Below are 21,611 nucleotides of genomic sequence, written 5' to 3'. Positions count from 1 at the left end.
TCTCCACTAATACCAGCAGCAAATGTTTTAGCAGCCGACTGCCACATCATTAGTCTTGGACTGACTTGTTTGGTGTGCACACAGGAAATCTGTCGCTTTTGGAGAACAAGAAAAATAAGTTTATTTGTGTTACGCTTATTAATCTGTGCAGATATTCAGTTTCTGGTAAATTAATGCTCAAGAAAAAATATTAATTTTTATTAAAATGTTCTATTATTTTATGTTAATGATTACTCATTTATTTCAGCCCTTTGTATTCAGCATGTTTCTATCGAAATAAACCTACGTTTCTATGAAAATTGAAGCTTTTGGGTTCTTTTGCGGCCCACATACACTTAAACCTTGTTTATTTGGCCATGTTAGCCTTTGAGTTTGACATGCTTGGTCTACAAAATACCTGATAAGTATTCCTCGAACTGCAAAGTCACAGCAAGCAAGGAAAGGAACTCGGAGACTGCGGAGGCCAAAGGGACGGGCCACCGAAGGCAGTGTGGTCTCCACGACGGGCCTGGTACGGGAGCGAGGCCCGAGTGGGAAACGGGTGAGACAGAAATGAGGTGTGGAGTGGAGTGAGCAGCATCGGCCTGGTGTGGGTTTTATAGTTTCAGCAGAGGTGCATGGCGATGTCGGATGTGAGCAGAGCAGGCACTGGGTGAGGGGATATGGGAACTCTGTACTACCGCGGCAACTTTCCTGTAAATCCAAAACTATTCCACAGCAAAGCACATAAATACGACCTTAAAGAATACTGCAGCAGTGAAGTCTGGATGTACAGCTTCTCTTAAGAGACAGCAGCTTCAATATATCCCAAGAAACTAGAAACACCAATTAGAAAGGATATATGCACCCCTATGTTCATAGCAGCACAATTCACCATAGCTAAGATTTGGAAACAGCCTAAGTGCCCATCAGCAGATGAGTGGATTAAAAAACTGTGGTACATCTACACAGTGGAATACTGTGCTGCTGCTGTAAAAAAGAAGGCGTTCTTACCATTTGCAGCAGCATGGATGGAACTGGAGAGCATTATGCTAAGTGAAATAAGCCAGGCAGAGAAAGATAAATACCACATGATCTCACTCATTTATGGAATATAATGAACAACATAAACTGATGAACAAAAATAGATCCAGAGACAGAGAAACATCGATTAGACCATTAAATCTCAGAGGGAAGGTAGGGGAGGGTGGGGGTAAGGGGGAGAGATCAACCAGAGGACTGGTGTGCATGCCTATAAGCCTAACCAATGGACACAGACAACAGGGGGGTGAGGGCATGAGCGGGGGGAATAGGGGGGTAATGGGGGAATAAGGACACATATGTAACACCGTAATCAATAAAGAAATTTAAAAAAAAAAAAGAGTCAGTAGCTTCAGCAACATGGGCCTGCGTCTCCCCAGGCACCAAAGCTGCTCCCTCCAGACGGGGCAGCTCTCCGGCTTCCAAAGTCGCCACCCCTCCCTAACGCCTCACCATTGTCCATGTGCTGCCTGGCTCCCGTGGCACCCGCAGTTGCTACGCGATAGGGGAAGTCCTCAATGTCCCCCTTCTCTCCCAAGGCCATGTTTCTAGAGGGAAGCCCATCTCTCAACAAGGCTACCCTCAGAAGCAGTCGCCATGATGCAATCCAGAGCAGGAAACTCGTGACGAGGACAGAACCAGTGGATCAAATGCAATCTTTCCAATGCAATCTTTTCTTTCTCTTAATTGGTAAGGAAACATATGGGGGGCGGGGGGTGAGAATTGGGAGGACTTGGTCTTAGCAACCTACAGGAGAGAAGCGAACGCTGCAGGGAGGGGATTCGAGGAGCATCCCCTGCCTTCCTCTGAATCCGGGGAACCAGAGGAAAGGCGTCTGTGGGCCGAGCCAGGGCCCCTCTCTGAGGCTGCTACTCCACCAGCCAAAACGGCGGGTGTTAGGGCACTATCTGCACCTGCCCAGAGGCAGGCTGTACTCTGGGGAAAGCAGAGGGTAATTTTCGGGAAACGGGCCCTGTAAAAGGGGAACTATTTTATCTTCAACCTTATTTTAGTGGTGATGAAACTGAGGAAAAGTCAGGAAAACGGAGTGAGCTGGCCCAGGATCACAAAGCTACAACGTGGAAGATGGGGGACTCCAATCCAGGTTGGTCTGAGGCCATCCCGCCAAACCAGAGATCCACACTCATGTTCCGTCTCTCCACAGAGAACCAGCATCGTGCCTTCAACAAACACACATGCAAGAAGAAGCCAAGAAGGGCACAACCAAGCCAGGTGCCACGATCTAAAACTAAGACTATTTCCCTTAGAAACCCCGGTTTCTGGCTGCTGAAGACCAGGCCACACGAGGCCGGATTCCACAGGGCAACACCCATCTAGAGCTGGGTGACAGCTGCCTGCTTTGGTTAACCACAGTCCCCACCACTCCCTAGTGTGTCCCCAGCACGGTGTCCCTGGACACCCTGTGCGCTTTCCTTGTTATAGGGGAGTCAAAGGGAAGCGACACATTTCTTTTCTCACAATCACACCATCGCGTCCCAGGCACCCAAGTGTGCATGTTTTGTCTGTTCTTGAGAAGAGCAAAGAGAGGTCAGCGAGGAACCAATGCTTTTGAGCCCCTGCCAGGACGACCCCCAGGCAGCTTCACTGGGTGAGGGCCTGCGAGGCCCTTCCCTTCCCTTCCCAGCCTGTTCCCCCTCCTCCCCAGAGCTGAGCTCCGGAGCCCAGACGTCTGGGCAGTGGAGGTGGAGGTGATCACGGAGCAAAGACCGCTGTCCAGGATGATTCAGGGCCCTAGGAAGGAGAGCAAATGCACTTGACCCAAGAACACGCACCAATGCCAAATGCAACTGCTGGGCTGAGGCCAACAGGACATTCTCTCCATTATGTGAGCGAAGTAAGAGTCTGCTCCCTGCCAGAAGGTGGGCCCGCGGCCATGGGGGTTTCAGAGGGCCCTGGCCAGCTGCCCCAACCCCAGAGGGCACCGAGGCGGGAGGCTCTACAGTCTAGTGTCTATATCATCTCATCAGTGTCACAACCTTCTGGTGCTTTGATGCTGGTGACGATGACCTCGGTGGCTACCGTGTGTGGGTCACTTGGTACACAGCAGGCCGCGTGCTAAGCAATTATTTTTAATTGGGTGCATATGACATAAAGAGCCCAGGCCTCAAGCGGACAGCTCGATCAACTCGTACATGTGTTTACATCTGTGTAACCACCACCCGCGCCCATCTACAGAACACCCTACCACCCGTGCGGCTCTGTCAGCCTCTTCCCAGGCATCACACCCTCCCAAAGCTGGCCACTCTCTGACTCCCATCACCATTCGTTATTTTGCCTATTTGTGAACTTCACGTTAGGGAAGCCACATAGAGCGTATTCGCGTGTCTGGCTTCTTTCACTCAGCATCACGTTTGTGAGAGCCACCATGCTATTGTGGGCAGCACTCATTCCCTCCCGCTGCTCTGTATGAGATCATCTATTCCCCCACTCCTACTGCCGGTGGACAGCTGGGCGTCATGAACGAAGCTGCTATGCACACTTGCGTTCAAGCCTTTGTGGACATTTGTTTTCATTTCTCCTGGGCAATTATCTAGGGTCACAATGGCTGGAATGTGGAGTAAGTATAGGCTTGACTTTATAGAAATCGCCAAACTATTTTCCAAAGTGGCTGTGCCCTTTGGCATATCCATCCTTTCCACACTTGCCATTGTCTGTCCTTTCATTGGGGTCACATCCCTGCCTCACCTATTCCTCATGATAACTCTGGAAATGGATACACTGTTAGTGGCTAAACATGCCCACAAGTTCTTTACGTCCTTCCAGGAAGAGGTGGGGTCTAAGTCCTCTCCCCGTGGATCTGGGTCACCTACGTGACTGATTGACCAAAAAAAAAAAAAAAAAAAAAAAAGGCGGAAGTGACCCTGTGTCGATTTCCACATGCAAGCCTCCGGAGCCTGGCTCCTTCTGCTTCCAGTCTGCTGGCGTGCTTGCTCTGGGGGCCACACCGCCATGCCACGAGGCAGCACAAGCTCAACACGTGGGGGCTGCACTAAGGACCGGCATGCCTGCCAGGCCCCAGCGTCCCCCTCCCATTCCAGACATCGACAAGTGAGAGAAGAGCCACCGTGGACAGCCCCAGGCAACAGGTGCCATGGGGCTCAGACAAGCCGCCCTTCTGTGCCCTGCCTTGGCCCACATCATGCATAGGCTGTTGTTTTACAGCCCCACGTCCTGGGGTCGCTGGATGTAGCAGCAGATCGTCGGAACCACTATCTCCATTTTACAGAGGAGAAAATAAAGGTACAGAGAGGTGACGTGCTGTGCCCAAGGCCCCGCAGTGGGGAGACTCAGAGCTTGAAGTGGCACTATTCCTAAGGTCAAACAGGCCACAGGCGCAGGGTAGTGAATTCCAGTCACCAAGAGCGATCAGGGACAGGCCGGCAGAGGAGTTAATGCGCCAGACAGGAAGCCGGACTCATTTCTAACAGCCTGATTTTATCAGAAATGAAGCTGCTTCTCTCTGGACTGTGTACCAGGAAGCCTGGCTGCTCTCAGACCTCTAACTTGATCAGTGTTTCCAAAAGCCAAGGCAGGGACCCGGACCATGGTCCATGGTGTGACATCACCTGCCCCCCAGAGGTCCCCACGCATCCCTAGCTTAGATCAAGAGAGGAATGGAGGTCTGAGCCAGGGCTGACAGCTGGACATCTCTCCCTGTGCTGTGGAGCTCACAACACCTGGATGCAGACGCACCAGGTAAGCTAAGCCTCAGCTGTTGGGGCCCAGAGGACCCCCTGATCTAAACAGCATCAGCACAGAGCATCAGTGAAGGGCTGCAAACTCAGAACGCCTACTGGGGCCACAAGAGTGCGTACTAGGCACATTCTATCAGTGCAGACATGCTCACTGCACGTAAACATGCTGAAACAGTTTTCATGTCCACAGAAGTACACTCTCTTCCATTTCTTGAAACAGGGGCCCTCTTGGTCGGGCTTTATTTGCCCGCTCTCAGGAGGGCCCAGAGTACAGAGAAACGCTCCCTACCTTAAACACACGAGCAGAGGATGGCTGTCCGGCAGGTGGCTGTGGAGCCAGGGGAGCTCCCACGGGGGCAAGGGGACAGTGGCCAGGCCACAGGAGTGGCCACTATGCAGCTCCAGCTGATGCTGGCTAGGTGGGAACCAGCACCCAATGGGGGCCAGATCTTTGTTTTTCTAAGAAGCCAGGAATCCAGATTTTGGGCATGACATTCTATAAATGACAGCAGAGAATTCCTTCCCTGCCTCCCCCCACCCAAAAAAAAAACACAACAAAAACATCCAACATATCTGCAGGCAGGACTGGGCTGTGGGGCACCTGAGTGCGACCTCAGTATTAAATCTTTGCAGGAAGGCATCTCCATCGTGGGGTTCAAAGAGGACGTTCTCAATGCAGCCTGTAGTCTTGGGCCTCCTGGTCACCTAAACATGACTTCCCCCATAAGCCTTGGCAGTTTTCAAGGCAGGTGTGGCCTGTCCACGCTGACTCCCACCCCCAGCTGTCCTGGACCCACAGGGGGTCCCCTTTCACAGGAGGATGGGCTAGGACTTGTCAACAACAATGTCCCTGGGTCCCATCCACGCCATCTTCCAAATCCGCCACTCACCTGTGGGCCCTCACTGTCCACGCTGCTCCTGGCATACCCTGCCTGGACCCCGCTCTCCTTAGCAGTTGAATTCTTTCTGTTGTGTCTTCAACCCCCAAATTAATCACCATCTCTTCTATGACGCCTTCCCAATTTCCCAGGCAGAATTTAATGCTTCTGCTCCTTTTTTTTTTTTTTTTTTTTTTTTAAAGCAAACCAAGTCTTAGGATTACGTGCCCGTTCCTTCTGGACCCTTTTTCTCTTTTCAAAACCTCTTCAGCCTCCCTCTGCACCTGAGCACAGCACGATGACAGCGTTTCCACAGTGAATGACAGCGACTAGAGCACACGTCGCCCTCCCAGCGGACTGGACTCAGGGATAGTGGTGGACCCTGTACCCTCGGACCCACACAGGGCCCAGCTGGAGAAGGCGTCCATATTTGGTGAGGAAGAAAAGACTGAGAGACCATGAAGTCTGTCTGATTACCCAGCTCCCACCCAAGCCACCACCTGAACTAAAATATAGGCTCTCGAGAAAGACACAAACAGGTCCTCGTGGGACCGTTTCTGTCCGTTCACTGCCATGCCCAGGTGGGCACAAGGTAGGTCTGTAGAATGAATGGGGCTGACACGATGCCCATCATGTTGGATTGCTTCTAGGGGAGATGAGGTTACACAGGAGACACACTTCGTGGGGTGTCCGGCACTAAGCAGATGTGCAGTAAACATCTGGGGCTGCTTTACTGCGACCCCATGGGCTCTCAGACTCCACTGCAGACCTGGCTTCCCAGGGCACAGTCTACACCACAGGGCCGGCCGGGCTTCGGCTCCAGGGAGCGGCAGGGCCAGGTCGCAGCATGGACTCTACCCTCCCGGCTCCCAGGCAGAAGCCTCCATCTCTGGTTGCCGGTTTGCCTTTAATAAGCTTGGGCATTTCCAGAATGTTCTATCATTGCTCCTTGGGGCCTCACACCTGGCTGGCAGCAAGCCTGGGGACACCAGGATCTAGAGATTTCTAGAGAGGAGGGAGTGGAGATCTTATCTTCTGGGCCTCAGGCACCATCTTCCATGTTCTTCCCCACCCAACTAAGGGGATTTGACCACAAAAACCAGGGTAGGAGGCAAAGGTGGAGAGCAAGAGGGTTTGGGAAGGAGGCAATGCCCAAGGCCACCCCAGCTGGGCCCGGCCCTGCCAGGCCTCGCAGGCCTGAGGCGTTTCCTGGTGACTCCACATCTGCCTGGGGAACTGCAGAGCGAGGGAAGTTAAATATAGTCTCAGCATCCCGGAAGGCTCGCATTGGCGCCGAGAGTGCCACCTGGTGGCCCGTGCCCGCTCCTCTGAGGAATAAAACCATCGGGGAGGACGCAGCAAGATGGCCGGCCCAGGAAGCCTGGGTGTGGAGCGGGAGAGCGTGGTGTGGTTTTCCGCTCACCGCTGGCCGAGGCCCCACTCCTGCTGGTTGCTAAATCTCCACCCAAATGGCTTCCCCAGAAAACTCAGGCAGGGCCTGGCGTGTGGCCTGCGGAAACCACTGCTCCGGCCGGCGGCACTCACCATGTCAACCAGGCTGCAGAACTCCTCCAGCCACAGGAGCATCCCCTCGATGGTCTCCTCCACCTCCTTCGCCTGAAAGACAATGTCCTGGAGGTTAGCGAATGGTTTCCAGGGAGACAAGTGCCCTTCATTTTTAAAAAGAGCAAGCTAAATGTTAGGGTTATCTGCCCAATTCCCTCTCTAGACCGACTTTTCCTTTGCAAAACCTCTCCTAGCCTCATCTGAAACAGGGATAATCTGGTCGCAATCTTGATGCTTGAGGACTGGGCAAAGCCACCATGGGCCATCCACTCTATGCAGCTTTCAAAAGACATGAAATAAATACCAATCGGAAATAACAAAGGTACCCTTAAGATCCCCGCTGAGCTCAGAGAGGTGAGGTAACCTGCTCGAGGACACACAGCTAGCCAGTGGCAGGGCCAGGACTCTCATGTAGGTTTGAGCCCACAGCCTCAAAGCCGGCTCTAATCAACCCTGAGACATGCCTCCCGAGAAACACCCGGAGAGGAAGCGTGAGCCGTGGGAGATGCAGAATATAAGCTGAATCTGTAACTACACAAGACGTGTGTGGTCAATAGACACAGGCCTGCAGTGACACCACCAACTGTGGATAGCCTGGGACGCACTCTCACTACAATATTATTCGTTGTCTGCAGTTCAGCTTGAACTGGGTGCCCTATTGTTTCTTTGGAAACCCTATCATTAGCCCAGGAGAGTAGGGATTGGGGACAGTGACGAGGGAGACTAAAAAGGAGGTTTTATGTCATTTGAAGGGTCCCAGCTCCAGTTACCAGGGCCAGGCAGTGACGTGACCGAGTGACACGCCATCTTGCCTCGTGCTGATCTCGAAGGTGCCAGCCCCCTTTCATTTTCCAAGAGAGGCCAGAAATTCTCACTTCATGAGAAATGTCCCAATTTTTAAACAGTGGCACCAATTCAAAAATAAGATACATTTTTTCTAACGCTCCACCGGCCAAGCTAAACACGAATGTGAATGGGTCGGCCAGTTTATAAGCCCTGCTTTCATCACGTGTGTAGAAATTAGTCTGACCCTTTCCCACTCAGGTATGTACAACTCTCAAGGCTTATAAAATATGGGAGGGTTTCGTGTGTTTTTTAAAAAAAATTCCAGGCATCCAGGAAGAAACTTCTAGACCCTGAACCTCTTTCTCTGGCTCACCAGGCCAATCACACTGCTCAGGGAGGCGACACCAGACATTTCTGGGCAGGCCTGGGACCGCCCCCCACACCCGAAGGCCCCTCACCACCCACTTGCCCCGGGAAATGCTTAGACAGTGCCAGAGCCGGCTGCTTGCAGCACCAGCCGTCGCCACCGCCACAAAGTAAACGACTGCAAAAAGCCATCTTTCCGGCTGGAGTATAAATAGTACCCGTTGCAATTTTAAACTCTGGAACCTTCATCTCACAGCTGGGACTATTTCTGTGCCTGCACAGGGGAGGCTTGACAGGGGAGGGCGACCTCAGCGGAGAGAGGCTGGGAAACACACAGGAAGTTCTCCTCTGAAGTGAAATCATGGTACAATGTCTTGAAGGCGCCAAAGGAGAAAGAAGGTGGGAGAGTGTTGGCTGTTCCTTCTGATGCAGAGAAGAGTAAGGGAGACGGGAGCGGGCACAGAGGGGTGCTGGAGACCCCCATGGAGCGTAGGTGTAGACAACGCAGACCCGCCCCAGCTGGACCGCTGCCTCCTTCCCTCATAGGAAGTGCGTCTCAACCTGTGCTGGCAGGTGCAGAAAGGAAGTTACTCGGTCCTGGGTTCAAATCCCATCTTCTCTTTTGCCAGCCGTGCGACCTTGACCCAAGGGTTTAACTTCTGCATTTTGGTTGGCTGCCCTGAGACAGGAGCCTTGGCTGGGCAGGGCTGGTAGGAGGCTAACCTGACAATAAACGTGGCTGAATTTAACAGAGAGCCCACGCACAGTAGGTGTGTAAGTGGTTGCTTTCTGTCTCTCTCTCACTGGATCGCAAAAGCAAGGGCTAATCATCATAAGTGGATCATCTCATTTGAGCCTCAGGAGAACTGGATACAGCAGGTGCTGGAACTTCCCCCTTTTCTGGACTGAGAAACAAAGGACCAGAAAGCTTAAGTCACTTGCTCACGGTTACACAGCTAGTACAGAAGCCAGATTTGACCCCTGAGCACTGACTCCAGAGCTGACGCCTAGCCACCACAATGCTCCTGGGGAAGAGGGAAATGTGTCCCCTTCATTGCTACCTGTCAGCTATGTCTCCCCGCCCACCTCCTGGTACTCAGGGCAGTGCCCCAAGGCAGGAGACAGCCCAGAAAGCATTTGCTGACTGTCTGGTGGGCTAAGGGAGAAACAAGCCCCAAGACATTCCCAACCCACAGGAAGGAGCTTAGAATTAGCACCCCACAGGCCTACAAATCATTCACGGGACCATTTTCTCTCCAGATAATCCCCTAAGTGGCCTCAGAAAGCAGAGGCCTGCAGGCTGCAGCCCACACACCCTTTGAAGCAGCCCATAATCAGGATGAATGCCCTCGCAGTCCCCAGGCACACATTGTCCCACTCCAAGGGGAAGGACACAAATGGCTCACTTTAAGTAACATTCAGGGCACGGCCAGTGGACACTTATTTTAACATGTGAAGCATAGCATTTGCTTTCTTCTTCCACACCCCCCTCCTCCCAAAGTGCCAATCGAAACTTCCCAGCTGGGTTGGCAACACACACACACACAAATGAAAAGAGGCTGGCTCCTGCCTACCAAGTGACTGGCATAAAAAAGCACAAGACGACCCTCCACCTATGGTCTTCTCTAACTCAGTGATTGGCAAACTGCGGCTCGCGAGCCACATGCGGCTCTTTGGCCCCTTGGTGTGGCTCTTCCACAAAATACCACGGCCTAGGTGAGTCTATTTTGAAGAAGTGGCATTAGAAGAAGTTTAAGTTTAAAAAATTTGGCTCTCAAAAGAAATTTCAATCGTTGTACTGTTGATATTTGGCTCTGTTGACTAATGAGTTTGCCGACCACTGCTCTAACTCAACAAATAGAAACACCATTATCCAGTTGCTCAGATAACTGGGAACATCCTTGACTCATCTTTCTTTCTCTCCTCTCATCCCATCCAATCTACACAAATCCTCTCGGTTCATCCTTAAAAGTGTATCCCAAATCCAACCGCTTCTCCCCGTCTCCCTCGCCACCACCCTTTCACAAGGTACTGTCCTCTCTTGCTGGGACTAGTGCAGTAGTCTGCTCACTGGTCCCCTGCTTCCTCTCTGGCTCCCCTTCAATCTACTCCCCTGAAAGACCCTGTTAAACCCAAAGTCTCCTCAGCTCAGAATCTCCCACCATGCTATTTTGCAGCTGCTAGGATGGCTACAGCCCCAAAAATGGAAACAGTAAGTGTTGACGAGGATGTGGAGGGAGCACCTGGAACCCTCCGTGGACCCTGCTGGTGGGACCGTGGATTTGTGCAGCAGCGCTGGAAACCAGTCTGGCAGTTCTTCAAAAGGTTAAACACAGAGGTACCCTATGATCCAGCAATACATCCCAAAGGATATCCAAACACCTCCAAAACATGCTGTTACAAAAACCTGGACACTGTTCTTAACAGCCAAAAAGTGGAAATAACTCACGTCCATCAACTGATGAATGGACAAAGAAAATGTGTTCCATCCACACAGGGGAACATTATTCAGCCACACAAAGGAACGAGGTCCTGCTATACGCCATGACATGGACGGACCTGGAAAATATGCTGAGTGAAAGAAGCCAGACACAAAAGCCATTGTTACACGATTCCTTTGATGTGAATATCCAGAAGGGGCAAATCCATAGAGACAGGAAGTACATTGGTGGTTGTCTCCCCCAAGGGATGGGAGGAAGGGGAAATAGGGAATGATCATGGGATTTCTTTCGGGGGTGATGGAAATGTTCTGGAATTAGGTGATGTTTATACAACAGAGTGAATATAATAAAGAACACTGAATTACATACTTTAAAATGGTCAGATTTATGTTGTATGAATTATATCTTAATTTAAAAAAATCCTCTCCTCCTTTCCACCTCACTCAGTAATGTCAAATAGGACTGCCTTTCCCTATACCATCTGCACCCTCCCACTCCTCTCCAACCTCATCACCGGCTGCTCACTCCCCGCAACCACACCAGCCATGTCCTCACCCCAGGGCCTTTGCACCCGATGTTCCCTTCACTGGTGAAGCTCATCCCATGCTTCCTTTGCTCAAATCTCTCTTCGATGAGGCCTCCCCTGACCTCGCAACTCACCCACCATTCCCTGTCCTGCCCCAGTTTATTTCTCTTTACTTTTACCACCATACTATATATTTTACTTGTTTCCTTTCACTTTCCTCCATCGGAATAAAAGCTCCTGGAGGGGAGGGGTGTTAGTCTATTTTATTCCCCTTTGTATTTCCAGGGCCTAGATTACAGGGGTGGGCAAACTTTTTGACTCGAGGGCCACAATGGGTTCTTAAACTGGACCGGAGGGCCGGAACAAAAGCATGGATGAAGTGTTTGTGTGAACTAATATAAATTCAAAGTAAAGGAGCGGAGGGGAGAGCAAGAGAACCCTCTGATCTTTCGGCTCCGCAGGCCGGATAGAACAGCCGAAAGGGCCGGATCCGGCCTGCGGGCCGTAGTTTGCCCACGGCTGGCCTAGAACAACTCCCGGCACATAGTAGGTGCTTGTGTTTCTAAAGCTGGCCCTCCACCTCCCTCCATCCCACATACCTTTGTGCAATATGACTCTGCCCATGAAGAGGTGGGATCCATTCCTCCCCACCCTTGAATCTGGCCGGGCCTATGACTTCCTTTGACCAATAGAATGTGCTAGAAGCAATGCTCTGTGACTTCTGAGTCTAGGCCTCAAGAGACGCTGCAGCACCTGAGTCAATATCTTTGAAGACAACGGCCATGTGAAGAGATCCAGACAACTCTGCTGGAGAGGCCACGTGGAGGGGGGCTGAGATGCCCAACGTATAAGTGAGGCCATGCTGACCTTCCGATGTGGCCAGGCCTCCAGCCAGATGAAGCCCCACAAGTAGGCTCAGCCGACACCATGGGAGCAGAACCACTCGAATGAGCCCCAATCAGCCTGCAAAATCATGCACCATAAAATGGTAGTTGCTTTCAGCTACTTACGTTTGTTTGTTACCTGACAATGGATCACTAATACAGTGCTCAATGAATGTTCGCTGCAGGGAAGAAAGGAAGGAGGGAGGGAGGACAGACATGAGCAAGGACAGGAGGAAGAAGAAACGCACTCTCCTGCAGGAGCCCGACCTGAGAGCAGCAGCCTGGACTGCTGTGTGGTCCCGACCACATCTCCGACCAGCTCTGTGCCTCAGTTTCCGCATTTGAAAACTGGAGGAAAACAATCCTCAGACTCTCTGTCTTGAGATGAAAGCTGAGGAGGGTCAAGTAATTTTTCTGGGTTACTCACAGTGAGATGCTATATCCTTAAAAGAGATGACTGTAACCTGGACCCTAGCAGGGTGTCCACACTCAGAGGGACCCTGAAACCAGGCAGGAGATGAGCACAAGGGAGTGGGCCATGCTCCAGAAGAGCTTTCAGCATGCTGCTTGTTTTCCGTCTCCTACTTCTGACAGTGCCCTTCGACTCTCTCTGAGAAACACAGCAGCATAAGCAGGCAGCTGACACTCGGCAGGGAGACAGCAGGGAGGGGTGGGGACTGTGGCAAACAGGAGACCCGTGCCCATCTAAAGAGGGTGGCTACTACTTGGCTCCAGCGGATTGTTCCAGGTAGGAATGTGCCAAACCTGTTTTGTTCAAGACAAATGATGGTCCAGACATTTATGCAAACTCTCCCAATTCAAAAATGTTCAAAACTAACCTCAACATTTTTAAATCACTATGACAGCCAAACCTGTTCACAGGCTGAATGGGGTCTTCCAACCTCTGGCCTATCAGTGTCTTTAAAACACAAGCATACATGAAATGTCCAGAAAAGATGAATTTATAGAGAGAGAAAGTTGATTAGAGGGGGTTGGGGGGAGTGAGAGCTAAGGGGAAGAGGGTTTCTCTTGGGGGTAATGAAAATGTTCTAGAAGTGATTGTGGTTGATGGTTGTGCGACTCTGTGAACATATAAAAAGCCATTCAATTGTACACTTCCACGGGTGAACATGTGTATAGAATTATATCACAGTAACACTGTAAATACACACACACACACACACACACACACACACAGCTGCCATATTTTTGGAGCGGCCAGTCCTTTGGATTTTTATTTGAAACTCTCTTTTCACTTTCTCCCTGGTGCGTTCACAGCTGACTCGGCCACAGGCAGCTGGCCACCGTGCAGGAGCATCACCACGCGACCAGCCGCGCTGATGGGCACTGGGGTCGTTTCCAATGAGTGGGAACTGGTCTGCTCTAAAGCTTCTCAGCTGGTGAGCGCTGAGGGTCAGCCAGACGGGGACACCTTTGGCCCAGGCTCTGGGCTGACTCTCCCTCAGAGCGCGGCCACCCTATGACAAGAGGCGGTTCGGAGGCAGATGGCTCCTTCCACAGCAGGAGAAACGTCCCCCGACAGAGGCTGACCCTCTCCACGCACCTGCTTGGCCTGGCTCCTCACACTCCTGAAGGTTCCTATTCGGGGGGGTGGCCAGCTGAGTCCTTGTCCACCCCACGGGCGCATCAGTGGCCCCCCCGCTGCCACCCTGCTCCTCCAGCACCCCAGACTGCAGTCCATAAAGCTGCTCACGGCTCACCCTGCTCAGGGTTTCTATCCATGACCCCGGAATCGGATCCACTCTCCACCCCATGGCCCCAGGCCTGATGTGGCCCTGCCCACGCTCCCCCTGGATCACCGAGGTCCTCCCACTCAGGCAGCTCCTCATCTCTCCGGACCTGGGCCCTGTGGCACCTGCCAGTCCTCTGTGTGTCTCCATCCCGGCACTCAGCTGTCTCCTGGCATTCAGTTACTCTGATCATTATTAGTCTGCTCCTCTGCCAGGCCAGTCCCCGAGGGCAGGCACTGCACCTGTCTCCCTGGCCTCTCCCAGGTGCCTAGCGCAGTGCCCAGCACACAGCAGGTCTGCCATAAAGATCTGAGGAACAAATGCATACAGAACGACAGCTTGAGACAGAGCAGACTGTGCCTGGCACCACCCACAGGCTTCCAATCTGAACATGTGAAGACTGAATGCCCAAAGGGACCCTCAAGGCACAAGGATAGGACGCCTGGGGGAGGGGCTTCCCACGGGCACACGGTGTTTGCAGGTTGGACTCAATAACATATTCTTTGCTGCCACAAAGAAACAGCCTTGTCTACATTTTTCTTAAAACTCAAGGGCATCTTTATGTTTTCCTACTTTAGTCCAGACACATGGTTTGGAGAAACAGTTCCCTCTCCTCTTATCATGACTACAGAAAAATAAAAAAGTTCAAGCACCAGGGCAAATGGTAACTGATACCAGCTTCAGTACGGGGGAGACGATAGGGAAAAGTAGGGACTGTGGCAAACAGGGGGCTGCGACTGGGAAACATGAACCTAGGATTACCAGACTCTTCATAATTTTAAATAAACAAGAAACTCGGATTTTTAAAAATATATATTTTATTGATTTTTTACAGCGAGGAAAAGGGAGAGGATAGATAGAAACATCGATGAGAGCGAAACATTGATCAGCTACCTCCTGCACACCTCCCACTGGGGATGTGCCCGCAACCCAGGTACATGCCCTTGACCGGAATCGAACCTGGGGCCTTTCAGTCCGCAGGCCGATGCTCTATCCACTGAGCCAGTGGTCGGCAAAATCATTAGTCAACAGAGCCAAATACAACAGTACAACGATTGAAATTTCTTTTGAGAGCCAAATTTTTTAAACTTAAACTTCTTCTAACGCCACTTCCTCAAAATAGACTCGCCCAGGCCGTGGTATTTTGTGGAAGAGCCACACTCAAGGGGCCAAAGAGCCGCATGTGGCTCACGAGCCGCAGTTTGCCAACCACGGCACTGAGCCAAACCGGTCAGGGCGAAACTCGGATTTTTTTACAATAACAATTCTCCATTTAAAAAGCCCTCTCTGGTTTGAACCAACCACATCAATCCCTGATCTAATCCACGTGTGTTTAAAGGACCCAGGTGGTTTCCCCGCCATCATCCTCTGCTCATTCGGCCAAGATCCTGCATGTGAGAAAGGGCTGGCTTCATTTCCTTCCATCTAGGCCAGTGGTTCTCAACCTTTCTAATGCTGCGACCCTTTAACACAGTTCCTCATGTTGTGGTGACCCCCAACCATAAAATTATTTTCGTTGCTACTTCATAACTGTAATTTTGCTACTGTTAATGAATCATAATGTAAATAGCTGTGTTTTCCGATGGTCTTAGGCTCTACAGCAGCGGTTCTCAACTATTTACACAGCTATTTACATTATGATTCATTAACAGTAGCAAAATTACAGTTATGAAGTAGCAACGAAAATAATTTTATGGTTGGGGGTCACCACAACATGAGGAACTGTGTTAAAGGGTCGCGGCATTAGGAAGGTTGAGAACCACTGATCTAGGCCATCAACCCCATCTGTGGGCCGTAGAAGCCCAATGGAATTCTGAAAGACCAGAAATTCACCCGTGCGCACCAGTGCTCAGCCATGTGGGAGGGCCCTGAGCTCCCCCCTGTTGTAAGTCACAGGGCACCCAAGAGGCAAACATCTCCCCCTCTCCCTGCCACCTTGATGCAGCTTCTGCAACCCCCCTGAAACTTCCCCCAAAAGAGGAAGTTCAAACCAGAAAAAGAGACAGTATAAGACACAAAGCTGGTTGGACAGAAACCCCCAAGGGCACTGGAAATAGTAAAACACTCACCTGCCAGCCAGTCTCAGCACACGGCCCCTCAGCAGCCCCTGCAGCCTGTGAGCTAGTGCCAAGTGCTGGCAGGGCTCCTGCCTCCTCACCAGCCACATCTCCCACTGCCCCCTTCTGCTGCTGCTCTTCTGCCCCGAACACCTGCTTCACCCCACCCAGGGCCTTTGCACTTTCTGGTCCCTCTGCCTGCAATATTTTTCTTCTCCCTCTCAGCCAACTCCTATTCATGCTTCAGGGCTCAGCCTACAATGAAACTGCCTCATGGAAGCCCTCCCTGATCTCACCCAGACCAGGCCAGGGTCCCTCTGCTAGTCACCCACCTAGATCCTGGATCTCTGTTCTTCCTCCCAGCACATTCCTCTGTGGTTACCACTAGGTCTTGGCTTTCTCAGAGAGGCCTTCCCCGCCCCTTGCCTCCCAGGCACAGATAGATGCCCGCTATCACATCATCCATGTTACATTCTCCGTAGCACTCATCACAATTTACAGGTTTTGTGTTTTCCGTGCTTCCTGTCCTAAGAGAGCAGGGCCCTTGTGTGTTTCACCGCTGTGGTATCCTCTGTGTCTGGCATACAGTAGGGGTTCAAGGTGTTCAATGAAGCAAGTACACTTCACCAGGAACCACAGGACACTCCTAGGACTAGACTGGGCTGGTCTGAAACTCCCACTGCTCCCTTTAAAAGCCAAAAGTGGACTCAGGAGAAGGCCAGTGGGGGAGGGGCCTGCTGCCCAAGCCTGTTCCCAAACCAGACCTCCCTTCTCCCACCTGCAAACGGCCGAGGCTCAGGGACCTGCTAATGAATTAGCTGTAAGTAGAAGCTGCAGATGACTCAACTCTGATAGTTTCTGCTTCTTTTGGTAAATAAACTTCAGCAAGCGCTCTAAGTGGGTTCATTGCCGCACAGAGCTACAGGGAGTTGGGCTCTTCATTAAGGCCCTTACGAATGAGTGCGAGCCAACCCGTGTCTCAGTTAAAGACAGCCCTGAGTGAGAAAATGAAGTTAGTACACGCAGCTCCTCTTGAAAGCTGCCCCTAATAGAGCCTAAATGAAGCTGAGGTTTAGCCACCGGGCACAGGGACATCTCACTGCTGAGAGCAAGGCAGAGAAAGCACAAAAAAGACACGTTGCTCAAACCAGTAAAAGTCTGCACACAACCTCCATGCCCACCCCTGGGGGCATGGGTCATAAATTACAGTACCTCCACAGGACGGACGCCCCTTATTCTGCAAGGGCCTCAGTCTTCTCAGCTATAAAATCGGCATAACTGCCTCCTGGCCACTGGGTCGCTGCCAGGAGGCAATGCCACAATCCACGAACGGAGTCTGGCACACAGCTGCATATAGTATGTGCCCAGGAAATAGGGATAATTGTCACTGGAATGTGGAATACTAGGAAGGCAAAGAATGATGAAGACCTACACTCTCCCCTACCCACCTCAGATGACTATGGGACACTTAAAATGTGGGCCGGTCACAACTGAGATGTACTGTAAATTCAATATTAAAAACCTGATTTCAAAATGCAAAAATCTCATTAAATTTTTTTTACACTGATGACATGTTGAAATGATATACTGGCTACACCATTATTTTAAATAACTGAAACTAATCACACCTGTTTCCTTTTCCTTTATCATGTGGGTCCAGAACACTTAAAATTACATGGATGGTGCACATTTGTGGCTCAGATTAGATTTCTATTGGACATGCTGCTTTTAAAAATTGAGGTAACAGCCCTAGCCGGTTTCCTCAGTGGTTAGAGCACTGGCCCGCGGACTGAAGGATCCGGCAAGTACCTTGGTTGACAATGCCGGTCAGGGAGTGAGCCAGGGGCAACCAACGGCTGTGTCCCTCTCACATCAATGTTTCTCTCTCTATATTTCTCCCCCTCCCTTCCATTCTCTCTAAAAATCAAAGGAAAAAGTATATCCTTGAGTGAGGATTAACAAAAACATTTTTTGAGATATCATTCGCATACCATAAAATTCAGCCTTTTAAAAGTGTACCACTCAGTGGTTTTCGGGAAATTCTTAAAGTTGTGCAACATCACCACTAATTGCAGAACATTTTCATCACCCTGAAAAGCAGCCCTGTACCTTTTATAATTAGCGGTCACGCCCCATTGTCCAGCTGTTTCAAGTAAAGAAAAGCAAATTGCAGAACAGTATGGAGTGGAGATTTAGAAAAAGGAATATATATTACTATGTATATGCAGACCCACATTTGTAAATGCATTTTTAATGTGTGCAATGGTGTACACCAAACTCTTACTGGTGGTGATCTCAGGGATCTAGGGTCCGGGTGGAAGAGAAAAGGGGGCGGGTGCTCACCCTTTATTTTATATGCTTTCGTACTGCTTTTGAGATTTAAAAAGAGAATGAGTAGAATGTCTAGGCCTACCTAAATAACTCCTCGTGAACTTGGGTAACTTTTTCACGGCACCGTCAACAGATTGGCTTCCGATGAAAAAGGGTCTAGTTTTAGACCTACTGTTTATTCTGTGCGTTTAAAATAGAAAGTACAGGCAGAGACGAAGTATGTTCCCTCCTAGCAACAGACAGGACCGAGGCCGGAGCGTCCCCGCACAGATGCAGCCTGCCCGCCTCCTCCCAGCACCTGGCGAACAGCTCGGAGGAGAGCTGCCCAGTGCCTGGCAGGGGTCGTCCGCCCCAGGGAAAGGGCAGCAGCTCCCAGCGGCCTGGGTCCGATGACCCGGCCCGAGCTGGGAGGCCTAAGGGGAAGGGAGCCCAGTGGGTCCCAGGGGTGGGGGGTCGGCGTAACGGGGGTGGGGGGGCACGGGGCAGGGTCGGCTGGAAGAGAAAGCAGGCGCGACCTGCCGCGCATCTCTGAGTAGCGCCAGGAAGTCACCGCTTCGCAAAAAAAGGGAACCCTCGCGCCCCTCCTCCTGGCCCGGAGCCCCTGCGCCGCGTGGGAGAGGATGCTGCGGAGAAGCAGAGAGTTCGGGTCGGGGTACCAGCGCGCTGGAGGTACACTTTTCCCCCAGGGCGCGCGGGCCCCAGACCCCCCCCCCCCCCACACACACACACATCAAGACCTGTCTCCCGCACCTCCATTCCCCGTCCCCTACCTCAGCCCCGGGCTCGGGGGTCAGGAAGAGCGCAAGCTCGCGAGCTCCGCTGCGCATGGGTTCCGGCCGGTCGGCGTCCGCAAACAGCATCAGGCGGACAGCGGGGTCCAGCTGGCGTAGGCAGCCCGGGAACCCGTCACCACGACCCGGCCTCGGAGCCCCGCCCCCTGCCAGCTGCATGCCCCGCGGCCAGCCTGGCGGAGGCAGGTCAGGTGCGCGCAGCGGCCCACGCCTCCCGAAGCGCCGGGCCGAGTGGGCAGCGCCACCCAGTGGCGCGCGTTGCTCACTGCGCCCGGCCTCGCACGGCCGGTAAACAAGAGATTCTCAAACTCCCCGACAGATTGCAATCTTTTGGGGCTCGGGAAACTTCCAAAGTTCAGGCCACACACAGTCTCGGTTGAAACCTGGACATTAGTATTTTCGAAGTTCGCCAGATGATTCCAACATACATCCGAGGTGTAAAGGGCCCTTTTTCATTGGAATCCGGGGGAGCATGGTTCCCAGTCCCCGCAGCGCTTTGGGACGCCCTGGGAGCTTTCAGAAGCCGGGAAGCCAGGCCTCACCTTAGACAGATTCAGCCTGAATCCATGGGGGATGGGGCTTGGGCACCGGTTGTTTTTAAATCTCCAAGGGTGATACAGCGTGCATTCATGATAGGAAACGGCTATCCTAAAAGAACCTTTCATTTAAAGACCGAAGCTCCCGCCCCCAGCCCAGCCCCCAAGGCCCGTCCTCCTCCAGCATCTGCTTGGCGCCAGGAGGGGAGTCCTGGAAGTTAGGGAATGCGGGTGTGGCGGTCCTCTTCCTCCCTGAAGCAGCTTTTAAAATAAGCTCCCCAGATCATTCTTAAGCGCACTTAATTTGAGCCCCCCCCTCCCCAGTCACTCATAGGAGGCTAGTCTAGAGAGGCTGGAGAGGGTGGGGCGCAGCCCCCACAACAATGCTAATAACGAAAATACTAAGCAAAGTAAAGAGATATGGGGAAGTCTGGAGTTCTAATTTTTCCTGTGATGACTTTTCTTTTAAAATATTAAATTCGTTTTAAAAATTTTGGCTGGGCTTAGGGTTGCAAATAAATATACAGGACACCCCTCGCCCCCTCCCATTAAGTCTGAATTTATATTTTATCTGATGACCCTAGGGAGGGAGGGGATGGCAGCACATGCTTGGTCTGCCTTCTGGGTGATTCGTCACTGCACAATTCCCACTTGCACAGCTGTCCACTGCTAATTTCTCCACTTCCCCACCCAAACATTCAGGCCTTCAGGCCAGAGTCATTTTCTGGAAAATTTTGGGCAAAGATTTGGGCCTCAGGTGCTTAGGAGAAGGATTTGCTAGGAACTCACTGAACCTGCACTTAGCCATTCATTACTGTCCTGGCCTTCCTACTCAGAGCCCTTCCCCACATTACACACACACCCAGGGATGGAGAGCAGACCCTCACCCCTGCGGGCTGGCTGGGGCTCTCCCATGGAAAACCCCAGAAGTGGCCTCAGATTAGCGAAATAGGACTGAGCTCAGCAAACTTCCCCTGATGGATGAATCTCAAAAGCATAACGCTGAGAGAGAGAGAGAGAGAGAGAGAGAGAGAGAGAGAGAGAGAGAGAGAGTTACAGAAGGCTCGGTAGGGCACTCTGCCATTAACGTAAAGTTTTAAAAACATGCGAAAGCACACTACATATTGTTTATGGATACAGACATATGGAGTGAGAGTATAAAGCTGGGCCACAATTGGAAAGTGGGTACTTTGGGGTGGGGGTAAATTGGGGAAGGATATGAGAAGGGGGTTCAATTATAACATTTTATTTCTCCTGCTGTTATTGGTTATAATGTTTAAACTTTTTGAATGCCCAAAATGACTAATTAAAAACAAAACAAAAAGCCTGGGGTATTAGCTGAAAGTATCGATTGCCCAAGAGACCCTGTCCCTGGAGAGGGGATGTCTGGGGAAGTGATCTGCACTCTTCCCAAGCACCCCAGTGATTCCTGGGCCCAGTTGGCTAGCCAACAGTCATTTTGTTTCTAGTCTCCACCCCCCCCCCCCCAAAATGTGTGAGTATGCCTTAGAAACAGTTTGCTGAGAATACAGATGCCCTGAGCCCTGTCCCAACTTTCTGCCTCAGCATCTTTGGGGGAGCTGGGCACCTGCATTTTAAACGCTCTGCAGTTGAGTCCCATGCACACCGAAGTCTGCGAGTAACCCTTACTTAGGGAGCCCCCTCTTACTGCTGGCATTAGCTAGGGACCCCCATGGGAGGCCAAAACAATGATTTTAAACAAAGAGAACTGAATTTATAAACATCTCCCGGTCTCTCAGTGTACTGGGCCCATGCCCCAGCATCCTGCCCAGGGCCCCCAGATCTTGGGGAGACCGTGAGGCAGGCTGCAAGCCTGAGGCCTGGAATGCAGCCGGCCTGGGCCGCACCCTGCCCAAACCAGTTTGAACCAGCTGCGGGGATGGAGCCCTGGCTGTCCCCACGAGCTCCCCCTGGCGCCCAAGCCCAGCTCAGAGCTGCTGC

At 51.7% G+C, this 21,611-nt stretch overlaps 1 protein-coding gene across 2 annotated transcripts in view; it reads right to left on the bottom strand.

Moving 5' to 3' along the window:
• Positions 1-19,305, bottom strand: part of BCAS4 (breast carcinoma amplified sequence 4) — a 53,825-nt gene extending 34,520 nt beyond the window's left edge. For both annotated transcript variants that reach the window (XM_080685110.1, XM_080685111.1), the window contains exons 1-2: positions 19,093-19,305; positions 7,160-7,231 (exon numbers count right to left, since the gene is read on the bottom strand). In XM_080685110.1, coding sequence (XP_080541236.1) covers positions 7,160-7,231; positions 19,093-19,272 — 252 coding nt within the window. In that variant the 5' untranslated portion in view covers positions 19,273-19,305. The remainder of the gene's footprint in view (positions 1-7,159; positions 7,232-19,092) is intronic.
• Between the last annotated feature and the right edge of the window lie 2,306 nt (positions 19,306-21,611).

Source organism: Plecotus auritus (assembly GCF_963455305.1).
Source record: "Plecotus auritus genome assembly, chromosome: 8".
In the NCBI taxonomy this organism is placed as follows: Eukaryota; Metazoa; Chordata; class Mammalia; order Chiroptera; family Vespertilionidae; genus Plecotus; species Plecotus auritus.
The sequence above is the reverse complement of the archived record's forward strand: the minus strand, read 5'-3'. Positions and strand labels throughout refer to the sequence as shown.